Source organism: Hylobates moloch, unplaced genomic scaffold, assembly GCF_009828535.3.
Source record: "Hylobates moloch isolate HMO894 unplaced genomic scaffold, HMol_V3 SCAFFOLD_16, whole genome shotgun sequence".
NCBI lineage: Eukaryota > Metazoa > Chordata > Mammalia > Primates > Hylobatidae > Hylobates > Hylobates moloch.
The window spans coordinates 13,441,860-13,458,743 of record NW_026652291.1 but is presented as its reverse complement, the minus strand read 5'-3'; the positions used below and the strand labels follow the sequence as shown (position 1 = coordinate 13,458,743).

The following is a 16,884-nucleotide window of genomic DNA, read 5'->3' as shown; positions in this document are numbered from 1 at the left end:
TTAGGCAGTCCTATTTGTAAAACTTGGTATTTATGATTTTTATTCTTTCTGAGAGGTCTACCAACAAAGAGAAAATTTACCTATTTTTAAAAATAGAATAAAATATTCTATCTTACAATTACCATAGGGTACCATGGATCTTTTTATAAATCTAAGAAATATCATGGGAGCATAATCAACTTGTATTTTCTGTATCTTAAAACATTTTGCTCTTTTACTATCATGGGAATTTTTAAAAGTCATTTAAAAAATTATTCCCAACTATTTTAAAGATGACAATAAGAAGAAAACGGAAAACTTATGAAATCACCTAGGAGAATGATGCAATGGTAAAATAACCAGTTTTCTGACTGCATTGCCCAGAGTATTACATTTTTTTTTTTTTTTTTTTTTTGAGATGGAGTCTCACTCTGTTGCCCAGGCTGGAGTGTACTGGCACAATCTCGGCTCACTGCAACCTCTGCCTCCCAGGTTCAAGCGATTCTCCTGCCTCAGCCTCCTGAATAGCTGGGATTAGAGGCACGTGCTACCACACCCAGCTAATTTTTGTATTTTTTGTAGAGATGGGGTTTCACCATGTCGGTCAGGCTGGTCTCGAACTCCTGACCTCATCATCTGCCCACCTCAGCCTCCCAAAGTGCTGGGATTACAGGCGTGATCCACCATGCCTGGCCTATATCATTCTTTTTAAAAGAAAACAGCTGTCTACAGATACCACTTTTTGTAGTTTTTTTTTCTCTTTCATTGAACACAGTTAAAAACACAGAATTTTTAATTATTTGATGAGGAGAACTGACAAAGGAAAACATTCACAATTATTAGACAACTTAGAAGATGAATGCAAAGAGACAGAAAGCAGCATCCTAGAGTCTAATGGTTATGGTGAAACTGACTGTAGAAGTGAAATCTTACACAAATCTTCAGATGGCAATATCCTGGAAGAATTTTCAAAGTCAAGAATTGATGAGTGAACAATATATTTCTAAGAACAAAAAAGAAATATGGCTTTCACATCAATTAGTCATTCAACAGGAAAATACTTCACTCTGCATTATTTTGTGACAAGGACCTAAACCATTTCATTTTGCTAAGCAGATACATGACAGTATTCTTTTTTTATTTTTTAATTTTTTTGAAAGAGTCTTGCTCTTGCTGCCCAAGCTGGAGTGCAATGGCGGGATCTTGGCTCACTGCAACCTCTACCTCCCAGGTTCAAGTGATTCTCCTGCCTCAGCCTCCCGAGTAGCTGGGATTACAGGCATGTGCCACCATGCCCAGCGAATTTTGTATTTTTAGTAGAGACAGGGTTTCTCCATGTTGGTCAGGCTGGTCTCGAACTCAGGTGATCCACCCGCCTCGGCCTCCCAAAGTGCTGGGATTACAGGTGTGAGCCACCATGCCCGGCCACGTGACAGTATTCTTTCATCATGTATATTTGTACACCAACATTTACTTGATATGTTCATACATAGAAGGCTTAAGGCAGGTGTGTATACAAAGGCAACTGGGAGGAAACAGATGACACAGAAATGAAAAAAACTCAGTGGACTGATCATTCTAATTGGCATTTACAAATCTAAGAATAAACATGCTTTTGAAATTATAGAGCAAAGATGACAGCCATCATCTCTTCAACAAAATCATGAGCCATTAAAATTTTCAAAAGTATTGGTTTTAATGACACAATCAAGAAGAACCAGGCTGGACATGGTGGCTCATGCCTGTAATCCCAGCACTTTCAGAGGCCAAGGTGGAAAGACTGCTTGAAGCCAGGAGTTTGAGACCAGCCTGGGCAACAGAGCAAGACATAGTCCCTACAAAAAATTTTATTTATTTATTTATTTACTTACTTACTTACTTATTTATTGGAGACGGAGTCTTGCTTAGGCTGGAGTGCAATGGTACGATCTTGGCTCACTGCAACCTCCACATCCCGGGTTCAAGTGATTCTCCTGCCTCAGCCTCCCAAGTAGCTGGGATTACAGGTGCCCACCACCATATCCAGCTAATTTTTATATTTTTAGTAGAGACGGGGTTTCACCATGTTGATCAAGCTGACCTCAAGTGATCTGCGCACCTCAGCCTCCCAAAGTGCTGGGATTATAGGCACAAGCCACCGTGCCTGGTCTATTACAAAAAATTTTTTTAAATTAGCTGGGTGTGGTGTTGCATGCCTGTGGTACCAGCTACTCAAGAGGCCGACGCAGAACGATCACTTGAGCCCAGAAGTTCAAGGTTGCAGTGAGCTATGATTGTGCCACTGTATTCCAGCCTGGGCAAAAAAGCAAGACCCTGTCTCAAAACAACCACCACAACAAAAAGAACTAGAAGTAATAATAACCTGAAGTCTATTAGAGAGGTAACTGAAATTTGGAATCAATATTTTACAAGATAAAGATATTCCAGGTTATGCAGTTAAGGGTTAAAAAGCAGTTAACTGAATTCAAAGAACATTGCTTATTTTGAGTCTTTATGCTTTCAAAACCAGAAAAAAATTAAATAAAAATTTGGATTTGCTGTATTTAAATTATTAAAATGTCTTTTTCTTTTTTTGATACAAGGTCTCACTCTGTCGCCCAGGCTGGAATATGGTGGCAGGATCACAGCTCACGGCAGTCTTGACTTCCTGGGCCCTAAGATCAGGTGATCCTCCCACCTCAGCCTCACGAGTAGCTGGGACTACAGACACCCACCACCACACCTTGACTAATTTTTTTATCTTTATTTTTTGTAACCGGTCTCAAACTCCTGGCCTCAAGCCATCCTCCCACCTCCACCTCCAAAGTGCTGAGATTACAGGCATGAGCCACTGTGCCCAATCTAGACCCTAATAATGAATAAAACATTAAAATTAATTTGCTATTCCTGTATCCTTTTTTTCTTTTTTTGGATGGAGTTTTTCTCTGTCACTCAGGCTGGAATGCAATGGCGTGATCTCGGCTCAGTGCAACCTCCGCCTCCCAGTTTCCAGCAATTTTCCTGCCTCAGCCTCCTGAGTAGCTGGGGTTACAGGTGTGCACCACCACATCCGGCTAATTTTTTTGTATTTTTAGTTAGAGATGGGGTTTCACCATGTTGGCCAGGCTTGTCCCAAACTCCTGACCTCAAGTGATCCACCCACCTCGGCTTCCCAAAGTGCTCGGATTACAGACATGAGCCACTGTGCCTGGCTGCTATTCCTATATTCTTAACTTTTTTGTATCCAATTATTATTATCATTTTAGTGTTTAAAAAGCTCTAGGTTAAACAGAATTGCATTCTTAATATTATACATAGCCAGGCATGGTGGCTTATGTCTGTAATCCCAACACTTTGGGAGGCTAAGGTGGGTGAATCACGAGGTCAGGAGTTTGAGACCAGCCTGGCCAATATGGTGAAACCCTGTCTCTACTAAAAATACAAAAACTTAGCCAGGTGTGGTAGCGTGCACCTGTAGTCCCAGCTACTCAGGGGGCTGAGGCAGAAGAATTGCTTGAACCCAGGAGGTGGAGGTTGTAGTGAGCCAAGATGGTGCCACTGCACTCCAGGCTGGGTGACAGAGTGAGACCCTGTCTCAAAAAAAAAAAAAAAAAAAAAATTATTCTTAAATAAATGTGCCACTGCAATTTAGTATGCTGTTAGAACACAGTAAACCCTGGATTATGATAAATTATTGATACTATTATTTCCACATTTGGCAGTTTTCCTACTTATACAGAAATAGAGATGGGAATATTAAAGAATAGCAAACTGCAGTAACAGGTAAATATATTTTTCATCTACAGAAGGTTGATAAAAGCTCAAAAAAAATCAAGATTAAACAAGAAGAGAAAAAAGTGCTAAGCAGTACATTTAAAAAGAAAGGATCAAAGTAATGTTTGTGTAACCTTCATGACTTCAAAAAAGAAAAATCTAAGTAGTCTTTGATTTTCCTTACCTCTGATCTCAAGATTGCATGAATGGCTTCAATTTCCTTTGTCCTAGAATCAGGTAATTCTGCTACAAGAGAAATAGCAAATATTGAATATTTAATCAATACCATATGAAGTAATAAACAGGTATTCTCAAGAAAATACATTTCACTGAGTTTACACGGAATAGTAGGCTGATATGAAAGCATTCAGAAAAAACAAATCGCTTTATTTCCATAACAACTTTTCACTGACACTAATGTTCTTCATTGTCATAAAAGTCATTCTTTTTGCCTATGCCCTTAGGATGTCTACCTTTACCCCTTAGAAATGTTCATTAAAATTTTGTTGTGGGAAATTAAGCTTTAGAAATTAAAACTATTTCTCTGTGGGCTAATGCTGCTATAATTTTAGATGAAGCTTACTCAACTGGGGCTTCAGGCCTTATTTCTAACTGTAAGAATTGAAGAAAGAGGAGAGAAACACAAAGGGTGGCTTGCCAGTTAAGACAGGTTTATTTTAGAGAAAACAAATCTGAGAGGGGCGTTCGGCTGAGTTAGGTTAGAGGCACACTCTTTTCCAGACTAAGAGTTTTTAAGAATTTAGGGTGGGAGAGTTTATTAGAGGCTTAGACTGCTTCTGTGTTTTTTTGTAGTGCTTATCTGGGAGGGAGAGTTGTGTGTTTGTTCCATTTTTTTCTAGAGCTGCAGGCATACCCCCCGAGTCTGCTTTAGCTTCCCTATTTTAGTGCACCTGAAGGGAAAGGAATGTGCTTTCTAAGGCCCACTGCTTTACTGGGGCCCATTGTATGAGAGTGAAGTTTGGCAGTTATCCAAGAGACTTTCCCCCTACCTCCCTTTGTGCCCGAGCACTCCCTCTGTATGTGTTTTACTGTCTGCTTTTTCTGGCTGCTTGTAGTTAGAAGAGAAGTGACTTCCTTGAAATGCATGAGGCTAGAAAGGGAGCTGGAGGTCGGGTGCGGTGGCTCACCGCCTATAATCCCATCACTTTGGGAGGCCAAGGTGGGTGGATCACGTTGAGATTGGGAGTTTGAGACCAGCCTGGCCAACAGGTAAAACCTCGTCTCTACTAAAAATACAAAAATTAGCCAGGTGTGGTGGCACACACCTGTAATCCCAGCTACTCAGGAGGCTGAGGCAGAAGAATTGCTTGAACCTGGGAGGTGGAGGTTGCAGTGAGCCGACACTGTGCCACTGCACTCCAGCCTGAGCGACAGAGTGAGACTCTGTCTCCAAAAAAAAAAAAAAGGAAAGGGAGCTGGAACTTAAAGTGGCACTGTTTGTCTGAGATAAGTGCTCCTGCTCTGTGACTAACTTCTGCTCTCAATACTATCAAATAATAAGTGACCTATAAACGAAGAAAAATATACTGAGAACACTTATTTAAAGTAACATAGACACAATTTATTAAAAATGGGAATGAGCTCAGTCTGGTTTTCTACATTTTCATCTTTATTTTTTAATTTTCTTGGAAAGGGTCTCACTTCACTCTGCCACCTAGGCTGGAGTATAGTGGTGTGATCATGGCTCACTGTAGCCTCAAACTCTGTCGCTTCAGCCTTCCAAGTAGTTGGAACTACAGGCACATGCGACCACACCTACCTAATTTTTTTACTTTTTTGGAGAGATGAGGTTTCACTGTGTTGCCCAGGCAGGTCTCGAACTAGCCTTAGGGATTCCTCCACACTCAGCCTCCCAAAGTGCTGGGATTACAGGTATAAGTCACCATGCATGGCCCTTGGTTTTGTACATTTTCATTTAAAAGTAGAGTCAGAGCCCAGCAGTGTCAACATAGCACCACTAATGCTATTAGAAAATCATCATCTGGCTGGTCTCAGTGGCCCACGCCTGTAATCCCAGCACTTTGGGAGGCCAAGGCAGGTGGATCACTTGAGTCAGGAGTTCAAGACAACCCTGGCCAATATGGCAAAACTCCATCTCTACTAACAATACAAAAAAAAAAACTGGCCAGTCATGGTGGTAGGTGCCTGTAATCTGTAATCCCAGCTACTTAGGAGGCTGAGGCAGGAGAAATTGCTTGAACTGGGGCAGCAGAAGCTGCACTGAGCCAAGATCGTGCCACTGCACTCCAGCCTGGGCGACAGAGCAAGACTCGGTCTCAAAAAAAAAAAAAAGAAAAAAAGAAAAGAAAATCATCATCCAGAGTTAGATTTTTTTCTAAGTACTAGTACTTTTTTCATTACTCACAGCTCCTTAATATAAAAATAACTTATCTGGACTACAGTTTATTAGGAGTGTCCAATTTTTTGGCTTCCCTGGGCCATACTGGAAGAACTGTCTTGGGCCATACATAAAATACACTAACAATTGCTAATGAGCTTTAAAAAAAAAAAATCGCAAAAAACCTCATTTTTTTTTTATTTATTTTTTATTTTTTTGAGACAGAGTTTCGCTCTATTGCCCAGGCTGGAGTGTAGTGGCACAATCTCAGCTCACTGCAACCTCTGCCTCCTGGGTTCAAGTGATTCTCCCACCTCAGCCTCCCCGGTAGCTGGGACTATAGGCCTGCGCCACCACGCCCAGCTAATTTTTGTATTTTTTAGTAAAGAGATGAGGTTTCACCATGTTGGCCAGGCTGGCCGTAAACTCTTGACCTCAGGTGATCCTGAGGCCCTCCTCAAAGTGCTCCCAAACTGCTGGGATTACAGGTGTGAGCCACCGCGCCCAGCCAGAAAAACTCATAATATTTTAAGCACATTTATGAATTTGTGTTGGGTCTCATTCAAAACCCATCCTGGGCCACATGTGGCCTGCAGACCACAGGTTGGACAAGCTTGGTTTAAGTCAAAAGAAGCATGCAGTAATTACAGTGACAAACACTCTTGTTTAGAAAATCACCAGGTAGGGTTACATCTGTGGTTGGGTGTACATCTTGCTTGAAACTATGAAAGGACTGTTTAATTGCTACTCTGAAGAGGACAAGGTATAATCTAATTTGTTTAGGAAGGTAATTGTTAAAAGCTGCAACTATTTTAAAAAGGGATTTTACAAGTTCATGCAAACTCCATACCTCCCCTGACAAGAAAAACTTGGCCTTTTTAAGTACAAAGGGGAGATATTATGCAGACAAAAATATTCTGACTTTGTCAATAAGGGCAAATATGACATTTACCATTCATTAATGTTTACGATTTGCTAGGCACAATTCCAGGCATTTTACACTCATGATTTCATTTAATCCTCTCAACCTCACAATAGGTATGATTATCCCTATTTAACAGATAAGGAAACTGTGCTTTTGGAGATTAATTTCTAATAATTTGCCAAAAATCCCACAACTTGTAATGCACAAAAGCAGAATTTCAACCCATGTCTCTCTGATTTAAAAGCCCAAGCTCCTAACCTTGAATAAATCAGTAGTGTTAGGTAAAACTGCAACCTTCTGATATTGTAAATATGGATGGCTTTCAAGTTGTCCCCATAGTGCTATTTTGGAACTGTTTTATTTTTCATTACTGACACAGGGTAAACACTAATAAATACTTGTTCGATGAATAAAAGAACTGTACTCTGACCCTCCTTTCCCTTTATTTTTTTGAGACAGGGTCGTCTCTGTCACCCAAGCTGGAGTTCAGTGGTGCAATCACAGCTCACTGGAGCCTTTAACTACTGGGCTCAAGCAAACCTCCCATTTCAGCCTCCCAAGTAGGTGAGACTACAGGCACATGCCGCCATGCCCAGCTTAAAACTTTTTGTAGAGATGAGATCTCCCTGTGTTGCCCAGGCTAGTCCCCAACTCCTGGCTTTAAGCTATCCTCCCACTTTGGCCTCCCAAAGTGCTGAGATTACAGGTATGAACCACCACACCTGGCCAGACCCCTATTTTTAAAAATTTACAAAATCAATAAATTAGGTGTTAAGCAAGTCCGATTGAAATACAAAGGGGAAAGAATAAAGGCATTAAGCAACTTTTCAGATTCCTAATCACCCGCTTGTGCCATTTTTATTGAGCATCTACTATGTGCCAAAAGGAAGGTGTCCCATATTTGGTAATATAAGGAGCAAAAAAATCCAGTCCCCACTCTGGGCATCAGGAAAACAGATATATTATAACTCAACATGTTAAATGCTGTCAGGGAGAGATCCACAAAGTTCTGTTAGAACACAGATCACCAACATTCAACTCAACAACTCAAACTGTGTGGGAGTCAGAATGGTTCACCAAGTACTTAAGTACCTGAAATATGAGCAGGGTTGTACAGGAAAATTGTTTTCTGGGGTAAAGGAGGAAATAGAGAAGAAAGGGCTTTCCACGTAGAGGCTTGAAGTTGTGTAAGTGCCTGACAAAATCCCATACGACAGAAGGTGTGTGTATAAGCAAGCATATGTATGTGCACATGTACAGCAACTGGTATGGCAACTAGAAAAGGTACATTGAAGGTCGGGTGCGGTGGCTCACAGCTGTAATCCCAACACTCTGGGAGGCCGAGGCGGGAGGATCACCTGCGGTCTCAGGAGTTCGAGATCAGCCTGGCCAACATGGCGAAACCCCATCTCTACTAAAAAATACAAAAATTAGCCAGGTGTGGTGGCACACGCCTGTAATCCCAGCTACTTGGGAGGATGAGGCAGGAGAATTGCTTGAACTCAGGAGGCGAAGGTTGCAGTGAGCCGAGATCGCGCCACTGCATCCAGCCTACGCAACAGAGTGAGATTCCGTCCAAAACTAAGAGGTTTGGATTTTATTCTGTAACAGGGTCAAGAAATTTTTAAGCAGGTTTGTTTTTAGAAAGTAACTGACAAGACAATAGAAAATGGACTGGAGTAGGGAGAAATGGGTGACAGGACATGAAAGAGGAATAGTCCCTGGGAAAGATTATAGGGATCTAAAGAATAAGGAGTAATAAAGGAAAGGACAATTCTGGCATAGGATAAACAAGATTTCGTGACCAACTGGAAGTAGAAGATGAAAAAAGACATAAAAACAAGGACATGAAGATTTACAGTTTAGGAAACTGAGAGTGAAGCCATTAAGATTGAGAAAACAGCACATTTGGCAGGAGAACAAAATGAATACCACCTTAAACCTGGAAGACATCCAGGTTGAGGGATGCATATTCTCTGGCTTAGGGTTTAAGGAACAGCCAACCATTTTCCCCTATCTAGGATACAAGGAGCGACTAGTCATTTCCCATAGTTATCCAGCCCTTCTGTGCTTCTGACTACACTCAAGGTCCCATGCTTTTCCCCACACATAAAGAAGCCCTTTCATTTCCATCCCCCAACCTGTCTCACTGATGCACATTTATGGCATGGGGAACCTGAAGCGGTAAAATGGATTTCGGTAGCTCCCCAGTCTATTCTTCCTTCCATCTAAATAGACCCCACAGAAATTCAAAACATAAGCATTATCTTTCTATCAAACCATCTTTCTCGATTTCAACCAAATAAATATGAAGGATCTGTTAAATTAGCAATTAAAAAAAACTAAGCCAGAATACTAATTTATTAAATTTATTTATAAGAAACACAATTGTCAAAGAAGCAGCTCTCACCCGAAAGAACAGCCCATTATCTCCCTGGAGCAGACTTAGATTGAAACTTAAAAACTGTTTTGATCCAAACATTGCTTACTAAAATGCCAAGAAATCAAAATAGTAATTAATGGATAGTAATTAACGTAGCCATTGATTACCATAACTCTGGGTCACTATTCATTAGTAAAACAAGATTGAGGACTTCAAAAATGAGTGGAGATTAATAAGGGTACCTTAAGAATAAGGTTGTCTTCCCTATTCTACTGTCGAAATATGGGCGAAATGGGCGATTATACACAAAAATACATTCTCAGCTGGAGTGCTACAATGTATCATCACAACAAGGAAAAGTAAAAAACAATTAAATAGAAAAACATGGCCGTGTTTCATAACATACTCAAGACAGAAAAGAGCAAAACGCACCAAGTGTTTAAATTATGAGTTATCTCAACTGTTACAATAATAGAAAACAGATATACAATTCTTTAAACTGTGTCAGAATACAAGAAGATGTTAAGAATGAGATCAGCCCCCAAACTGAGGGCAAAGTGGTGGGCGTGGATAAACCAAACGAAAATAAACTCGACTTAACATAGGAGCAGTCTCACTCTACTGTACTTTGAGATATCCAGAATATTTAAAGGGAGGAGAACCAGGACTCTTCCCTTGGCCCCCGGTGGTCTTTCATCATAGAAAATCTGTTGAGAAGAGGCAAGAAGAGGTGTGTGAAGAAAAAAGGGAGGAGCAACATTCCTTTGCGACCTGTCCACGTCTCCTGACTGATGAAGGTAGTGACCAAACGGACGTTCCCAGGGTCTTAGAAAAGCCCTCCCTTCCCTCGCTCCAGCTGTTACCTTCCACTTCCTCCGTGCCCTCCATCAGCATATCCTTTGTAAAGTTTGATATCTGGCCAGTGAGGGAAGCCAGGCTGCCCCCGACTTGACCCAGAGACTGGCCCAATCCAGAGCCGAGGCCCCCAAGCCAGGACGACATCGCGGCGAGTTTAGAGAACGACCTGGTCCGCTCGGGAAAAAAAAAAAAAAAAAACGTTTAGAGGCGTCGGGCGATCCGACCAAATATCCTTGAACGCCTGCTTTCGCGAGACAGGATATGGTAACACAAAGCTGGGTTCTGAGGCAAGGCCGACTCCAGGTTCTGCCTAGAAACGCAGAGGCCTGGCCTGGAATTTTACCAGGGGCCCGCCTCTAGTGACACAGTCACCCACGGAGGGCCTTCTGCTCATTCCCACCGTCCAGATTGGGCCACTTCTTCCTCAGCCCTAATGACCTCCCCAGTTCCTTGGGTTACTCCTGCCAACTCGACGCCGGCCGCCATGACACTCGCTCAGAAAGCGGCAGCGGATCACAGAAAGGCGCCGCGGTGGCGTAGACAGGCCCCGCGAAGCCGCCGGACGTGTCCTTGGCGCAAGGGAGGCTGGGATCGCGGAGGACCGAGCGCGGGCTGGGGTCACCGCAGCCAGCGCCTAGCGCAAGGTTAGGTCCACGCAGCCGGCCAGCTTCGGCTGGGGGAGGAATGGCCTGGATAACCGAGGCATCGCGGCGCTCCTCGGCCTCCTGCGGCTGCGTTTCAAAGCAGAGCCGACCCTTGGTGGGTAGTCCGGGGACCCTGCGGACCCTCCTTGTGTTGTTGAAATCTAGTGTTTTAATTGGGACTACACCCAGCGTTGCCGGGAGACTTGGCGGGGACGTTCCACTGCGCAGGAAGTGGCTTCAAATAACTTACACGCGTCACTGTGTCGATTAGCTGCTCCGTGACAGGCACTATGGTAGGAGCTGAGGCTACAAAGATAGAACGGATGGGTTGCAAAAAAAAAAAGGAAAAAGGAAAAAAGAAAGGATGGGTTGCAAATTCAGGTGTCCAAGCAGGAAACACACTTTCCTTCTATAGGAGAAATCTCCTCTGGTGCCTTTATGGCTCACAATTGAAACCCTACCTTCTTTAACATACGATGAGCTTTTTTCATGAAGCTGCCCTCACCCAAGTAGTTGAAAAACGGACAACCGTTTTTCAAAATGACTCGTTAGAGAACGGCAGGGCAACTTAATAGAGAAGTGCCGTTTAGTGTCAACGCTCCTATGGTATTGGCGGCACTAGCTATGCAAGTGCCCACACCTCCCTCAGTCCTCAGTTACCCACACTGGCTGTAACACACGGAGTCCTACCTTGCTTGCTTCCTTCCCTAAAGGAAGAAAGGTTGTCATGTGACTTTCAAGCAATTGGTGCAGGATACGTGGACACACAGCATCTAGCCAGGGAGACTTCCACATTTTTTGGTTTCAAAAGGATATGATAGATCTGCAGTTCTTTTAAGCATAGCAATAAGCATACTGGCATCTTTCACTTTGATTATATTCACAAGAGGGGCTCTCACAGATTGCACAGTTTGTGAACAGAACATTGGGAATGCCTCCAGTATTTGGGATCTGATGGCACCAGGCAATAGTAATTCTCCGTGAAAGCTGAATTTTTTTTTTTTTTGAGATGGAGCCTCGCTCTGTGGCCCACGCTGGAGTGCAATGGCGCGACCTAGGCTCACTGCAACCTCCGCCTCCCGGGTTAAAGCCATTCTCCTGCCTCAGGCTCCGGAGTAGCTGGGACTACAGGCGCCCATTCTTCATTTTACTAATGAGAAACCAGTGCCCAGAAATGTTAAGTAACCCATCCAAGGTCATACAGCTAATAAGTGACAGACCCAGGCAGTCAGGCTTCGGACTCTGCACATCTAACCACTGGGCTGTGATGTTCACATGAATGCAGGGACAGCATTTAATAAACACGTCCAAAATGAGATGTAAATTTTATTTTAAGCACATTCAGATATCCAGTGTGACTCCTGGATGTAAAAAAAAAAAAAAAAAAAAAGCGGGGCCGGGTGCAGTGGCTTACGCCTGTAATCTCAGCACTTTGGGAGGCCGAGGCAGGTGGATCACCTGAGGTCAGGCGTTCAAGACCAGCCTGGCCAACATGGTGAAACCCTATCTCTACTAAAAATACTAAAATTAGCGGGATGTGGTGGCAGGCACTTGTCACGGGCGTCCGTGTGAAGAGACCACCAAACAGGCTTTGTGTGAGCAATAAAGCTGTTTATTTCACCTGGGTGCAGGTGGGCTGAGTCACAAAAGAGAGTCAGCAAAGGGTGTTAGGGATGGGGCAGTATTATAGGATTTGGGTGGGAATGAGCAGAAGGCCCTCCGTGGGTGGGTAGTGGAAAACTACAGTCAAAGGGGGTTGTTCTCTGGCAGGCAGGGGTGGAGGGGTCACAAGGTGCTTGGTGGGGGAGCTTCTGAGCTAGGAGAAGGAATTTCACAAGGTAATGTCATCAGTTAAGGCAGGAATCAGCCATTTTCACTTCCTTTGTGATTCTTCAGTTCCTTCAGGCCATCTGGATGTATACGTGCAGGCCTTGGCTCAGAGGCCAGACTTTCCTGTCTTCTTATATTAATAAGAAAAATAAAACAAAATAGTGTTGAAGTGTTGGGGTGGCGAAAATTTTGGGGGGTAGTATGGAGAGATAATGGGCGATGTTTCTCAGGGCTGCTTCAAGCGGGATTAGGGGTGGCGTGGGAACCTAGGGTGGGAGAGATTAAGCTGAAGGAAGATTTTGTGGTAAGGGGTTTTACTGTGGGGTTGTTAGAAGGAGCATTTGCCATATAGAATGATTGGTGATGGCCTGGATATGGTTTTGGATGAATTGAGAAACTAAACAGAAGACACAAGGTCCAAATAAGAGAAGGAGAAAAACAGGTATTAAAGGACTAAGAATTGGGAGGACCCAGGACATCCAATTAGAGAGTGCCCAAGGGGTTCAGCATAATTACTTGCTTGGTTGGCAAGTTTTTGGGCTCTGTCCTTGAGTTTTTTTATATTGTCATACACCAGGCCAGATTGATTTAGGTAAAAAGAACACTGTTCATTTAACAACATACAGAGCCTGGCCGGGCGCAGTGGCTCATGCCTATAATCCCAGCACTTTGGGAGGCCGAGGTGGGCAGATCATGAGGTCAGGAGATCGAGACCATCCTGGCTAACATGGTGAAACCCTGTCTCTACTAAAAAAATACAAAAAATTAGCTGGGTGTGGTGGCAGGCGCCTGTAGTCCCAGTACTCGGGAGGCTGAGGCAGGAGAATGGCATGAACCCGGGAGGTGGAGCTTGCAGTGAGCCGAGATGCGCCACTGCCTGGGTGACAGAGCGAGACTCCATCTCAAAAATATATATATATATATATTATATATATACACACATACACACACACACAGACACAGACACACACACACACACACACACACACACACACACACACACACAGAGCCCTCCTTTTTCAGCAGTGAGTAAGTCAAGGCCTTGGCAGTTTTGGAGGACAACTGCAGCCAGAGAGTCAACTTGGGCCTGAAGGACTGATAAAGTTTGTGATATGTCTGTGATGCTAGCAGAGAAGTCATTAGAGAGGCTACGGAAGGTTGTGACAGAGGTTGAAATGCCTTCTATTCCAGTACCGAGAGAATAGAGGAGGCAGAAAGTCCTAAACCGACAAGCAATGATATTAGTGGAATAACCCTTTTTTGTCGTGTCGGTGTCATGAGAGGAACAGGAAGCTCTTTGGTCCCATTCGCAAATTGAATTTTGGGAGTAAGGAAAATGAGTGTGCATGTGCCTGTCCAGTTAACAGGTAGACACATGTAGGTAGAGAATCCACAGAGGAAGAAGAGAGCTTGTGCCAGGCAAAACTGGAAATGCAAAGTAAAAAGATGAGAAGGAGTGCTGAAAGGGGTGTCTTGTACCCAGACTCCTAGGGATCGAGCTAGGGCGGCGGCTGTCAGAGGTTGTAATGGGGACTGATGAGGTAACTGTGTAGAGGAGAAGGTTCGATTTTCATGGCGTATGAGAAAACATTGAGTGTCTACGAGCAACCTTTCACTGTTATTTACGGGGCTGGGTATAAGTAAACAAGAAGAGGGCCTGGGAGGAGAGTCTGACAAGCAAGGGGAAGGTAGCCAAGGATGGAGTGAAATACAGGGTAAGTGTCTTCCTAAGCAATAATTACTGCTAATGTTTTTAAGTTTGCCTGTATTGATAGAGGGCTTATCTGTAATATGGAGCTGGAAGGCTCCAATTGCTTCAGTGATGTGTGTAGTTGGGCTTTGGAGATGAAGAGTGAAGGAACATCAAGAAAGTGAAAGGTTACCCAGGGGAATTCCAGTGGGTCTTTGCCGAGAGATACGTAAAGGAGCGGCCACAGGAATAGTAGTTTGTGTTGTGAGGGGTCCAAATACGGGGGGAGTAGAGTTGATATAAGGAGAAAGGTTTTTTAAGTAAGTGTGGAGGAGGGTGGCAGCTTGCTGATGTGAAATGTCTGGGGAGGTCTTGCTGGACCTTCTAGAAAGTAAAGAAGTTCTTCAGGAGGGTAAAGGTGAGGGCTGTTAAAGGAAGTTCAGAGGTGTAGGGAGACAGGAGATGTTGCCCAGCCTGTATGTAAGGCGGGGGCAGCTGTGTAGGCGCAGGAAGAAAGGGAAATGCAAAGCCAGCAATTGTTCGCTAAGGAGGGATTAGAAACGGCTAGGAGAGAGTAAGATTGATAGTGTGGTGGAGATAGCTGGGGAGAGGTAGAGGGTGGCGTAAGAATGGGAGTGAGAATAAGAGTGAGTATAAAAGTAAAGAATAGAACTTCATCAGGGTGAAAGTATTGGAGGGTACCCTGCCAGCAAAGATCATCTATCCACTCTAAGAGGGAGTTAAGAGTGGCGGTTTGGGGATAGCACCAGGAGATATCAGCTGTGATGGCTTAGAGAAACAGTGTAAACAGGCAATGTAAACAAGAGTAGGGCATTTATGAGTAGTTGAGAATAGTGAATAGGAGTATGACTAGACAGAAGACAGCAGGGATGACTAGTTTTTGGGGTGCAGTCCAAGTAGTGGGGGTGTCTATGTAAAGCCCTGTTGCAAAAAGTAGGGTAAGGACGAACAGACCTAATAGAATGAAGGTATGTATTAGGCTCATAAGGGTTATTACTGTTTTTCAGAAATGCAAGTGAGTTTAAGGGAAGTAGGGGAGAGTACTTGCAACTTCCAGGAGGAAGAAGAGAGATTAGGCTGGTTGTCCGATGGACACAGCTTTATTCTGGAATGGTGAACCCAGTGGGGAGGATCCTGCAGAGAGATGGCAGCTGGGGTACTATAGATGACTAAGTAGGGTCCAGCCCATCGAGGCTGTAGAGTTTGAGGGGTCAGGTTCTTAATAAGAACTGATCGTCCAGCTAGGGTGTCTTCATATGGCTGGGAATCTGGAGTAGGCAAGAGAAGATTAGCAGCCTGGTGAATTTCCTGTCTAGCCTGCCGGAGGACTGGAAGATAGTCGCCTAGAGGGCTGCTGTCTGGAATGAGGTTGGGGCCGAGCAAGAAAGTGCGTCCATATAAAAGTTCAAATGGACTGTACCCTGTAGCATCTCGAGGATGGGCTCTAATTCTGTGAAGGGCAAGAGGTGAAAGTACTGTCCAGTCCTTTTTAAGTTGGAGGCTGAGCTTGGTGAGATGTCTTTAAAAGACCATTAGTCCATTCTACCTTTCCTGAGGATGGAGGACGTTAAGGGGTATGAAGTTTCCACTGAATACCAAAAGCCTGAGAAACTGCTTGGGTGATTTAACTAGTAAAGGCCGGTCCGTTATCGGTCTGTATAGAGGTGGGAAGGCCAAACCGAGGAATTATGTCTGACAGAAGGGAAGAAATGACTGCGGTGGCCTTCTCAGACCCTGTGGGAAAGGGCTCTACCCATCCAGTGAAAGTGTCTACCCAGACCAAGAGGTATTTTAGTTTCCTGACTCCGGGCATGTGAATAGAGTCAATTTGCCAGTCCTGGGCTGGGGCAAATCCCCGAGCTTGATGTATAGGGAAGGGAGGGGGCCTGAATAATCCCTGAGGGGTAGTAGAATAGCAGATGGAACACTGAGAAGTGATTTCCTTGAGGATAGATTTCCATGATGGAAAGGAAATGAGAGGTTCTAAGAGGTGGGCTAGTGGCTTGTAACCTACATGGAAGAGGTTATGAAATGACAACAGAATAGAATGGGTCTGTGAGGCTGGAAGGAGATATTTTCCTTGGTCTAAGAACCACTTGCCTCGTGTGGGAAGAGATTGATAGGTGGAAGTTTTAGTCCGTGAGTAGGTGGGAGTGACTGATTAGAAGGAGAAAAACTGGCCGTGAGGGACAGAAGTTGGAAAGCTAACAGCTTCTTTAGCTACCTTATCAGCATAAGCATTGCCCTGAGCAATGGGATCTGATGCCTTTTGATGGCCCTTGCAGTGAGTGACTCCAGCTTCCTTTGGAAGTAAAGCGGCCTTGAGAAGAGTTTTTATTAAGGAGGCATTAATGATGGAGGACCCTTGCGTACTGAGGAAACCTCTTTCTGCCCATATGACAGCATTGTGGTGCAGGATATGGAAGGCATATTTAGAATCAG

General features: G+C 43.9%; 1 protein-coding gene across 7 annotated transcripts in view; it reads right to left on the bottom strand.

Moving 5' to 3' along the window:
* The window catches only part of TRIP11 (thyroid hormone receptor interactor 11), a 73,045-nt gene extending 62,197 nt beyond the window's left edge, over window positions 1-10,848 (bottom strand). For 4 of the 7 annotated variants that reach the window (XR_009210292.1, XR_004252692.2, XM_032179852.2 and 1 more), the window contains exons 1-2: window positions 10,263-10,848; window positions 3,917-3,978 (exon numbers count right to left, since the gene is read on the bottom strand). Coding sequence is in view for 4 of the 7 variants with exons in the window: in XM_032179852.2 (XP_032035743.1) it covers window positions 3,917-3,978; window positions 10,263-10,401 (201 nt within the window). In the remaining 3 variants the exon portion in view is untranslated. Of the gene's footprint in view, window positions 1-912; window positions 968-3,916; window positions 3,979-10,262 lie in introns of those variants that run through there. The other 3 variants (XM_032179846.2, XM_032179847.2, XM_032179850.2) reach the window with 3 other exon arrangements.
* Window positions 10,849-16,884: the final 6,036 nt, after the last annotated feature.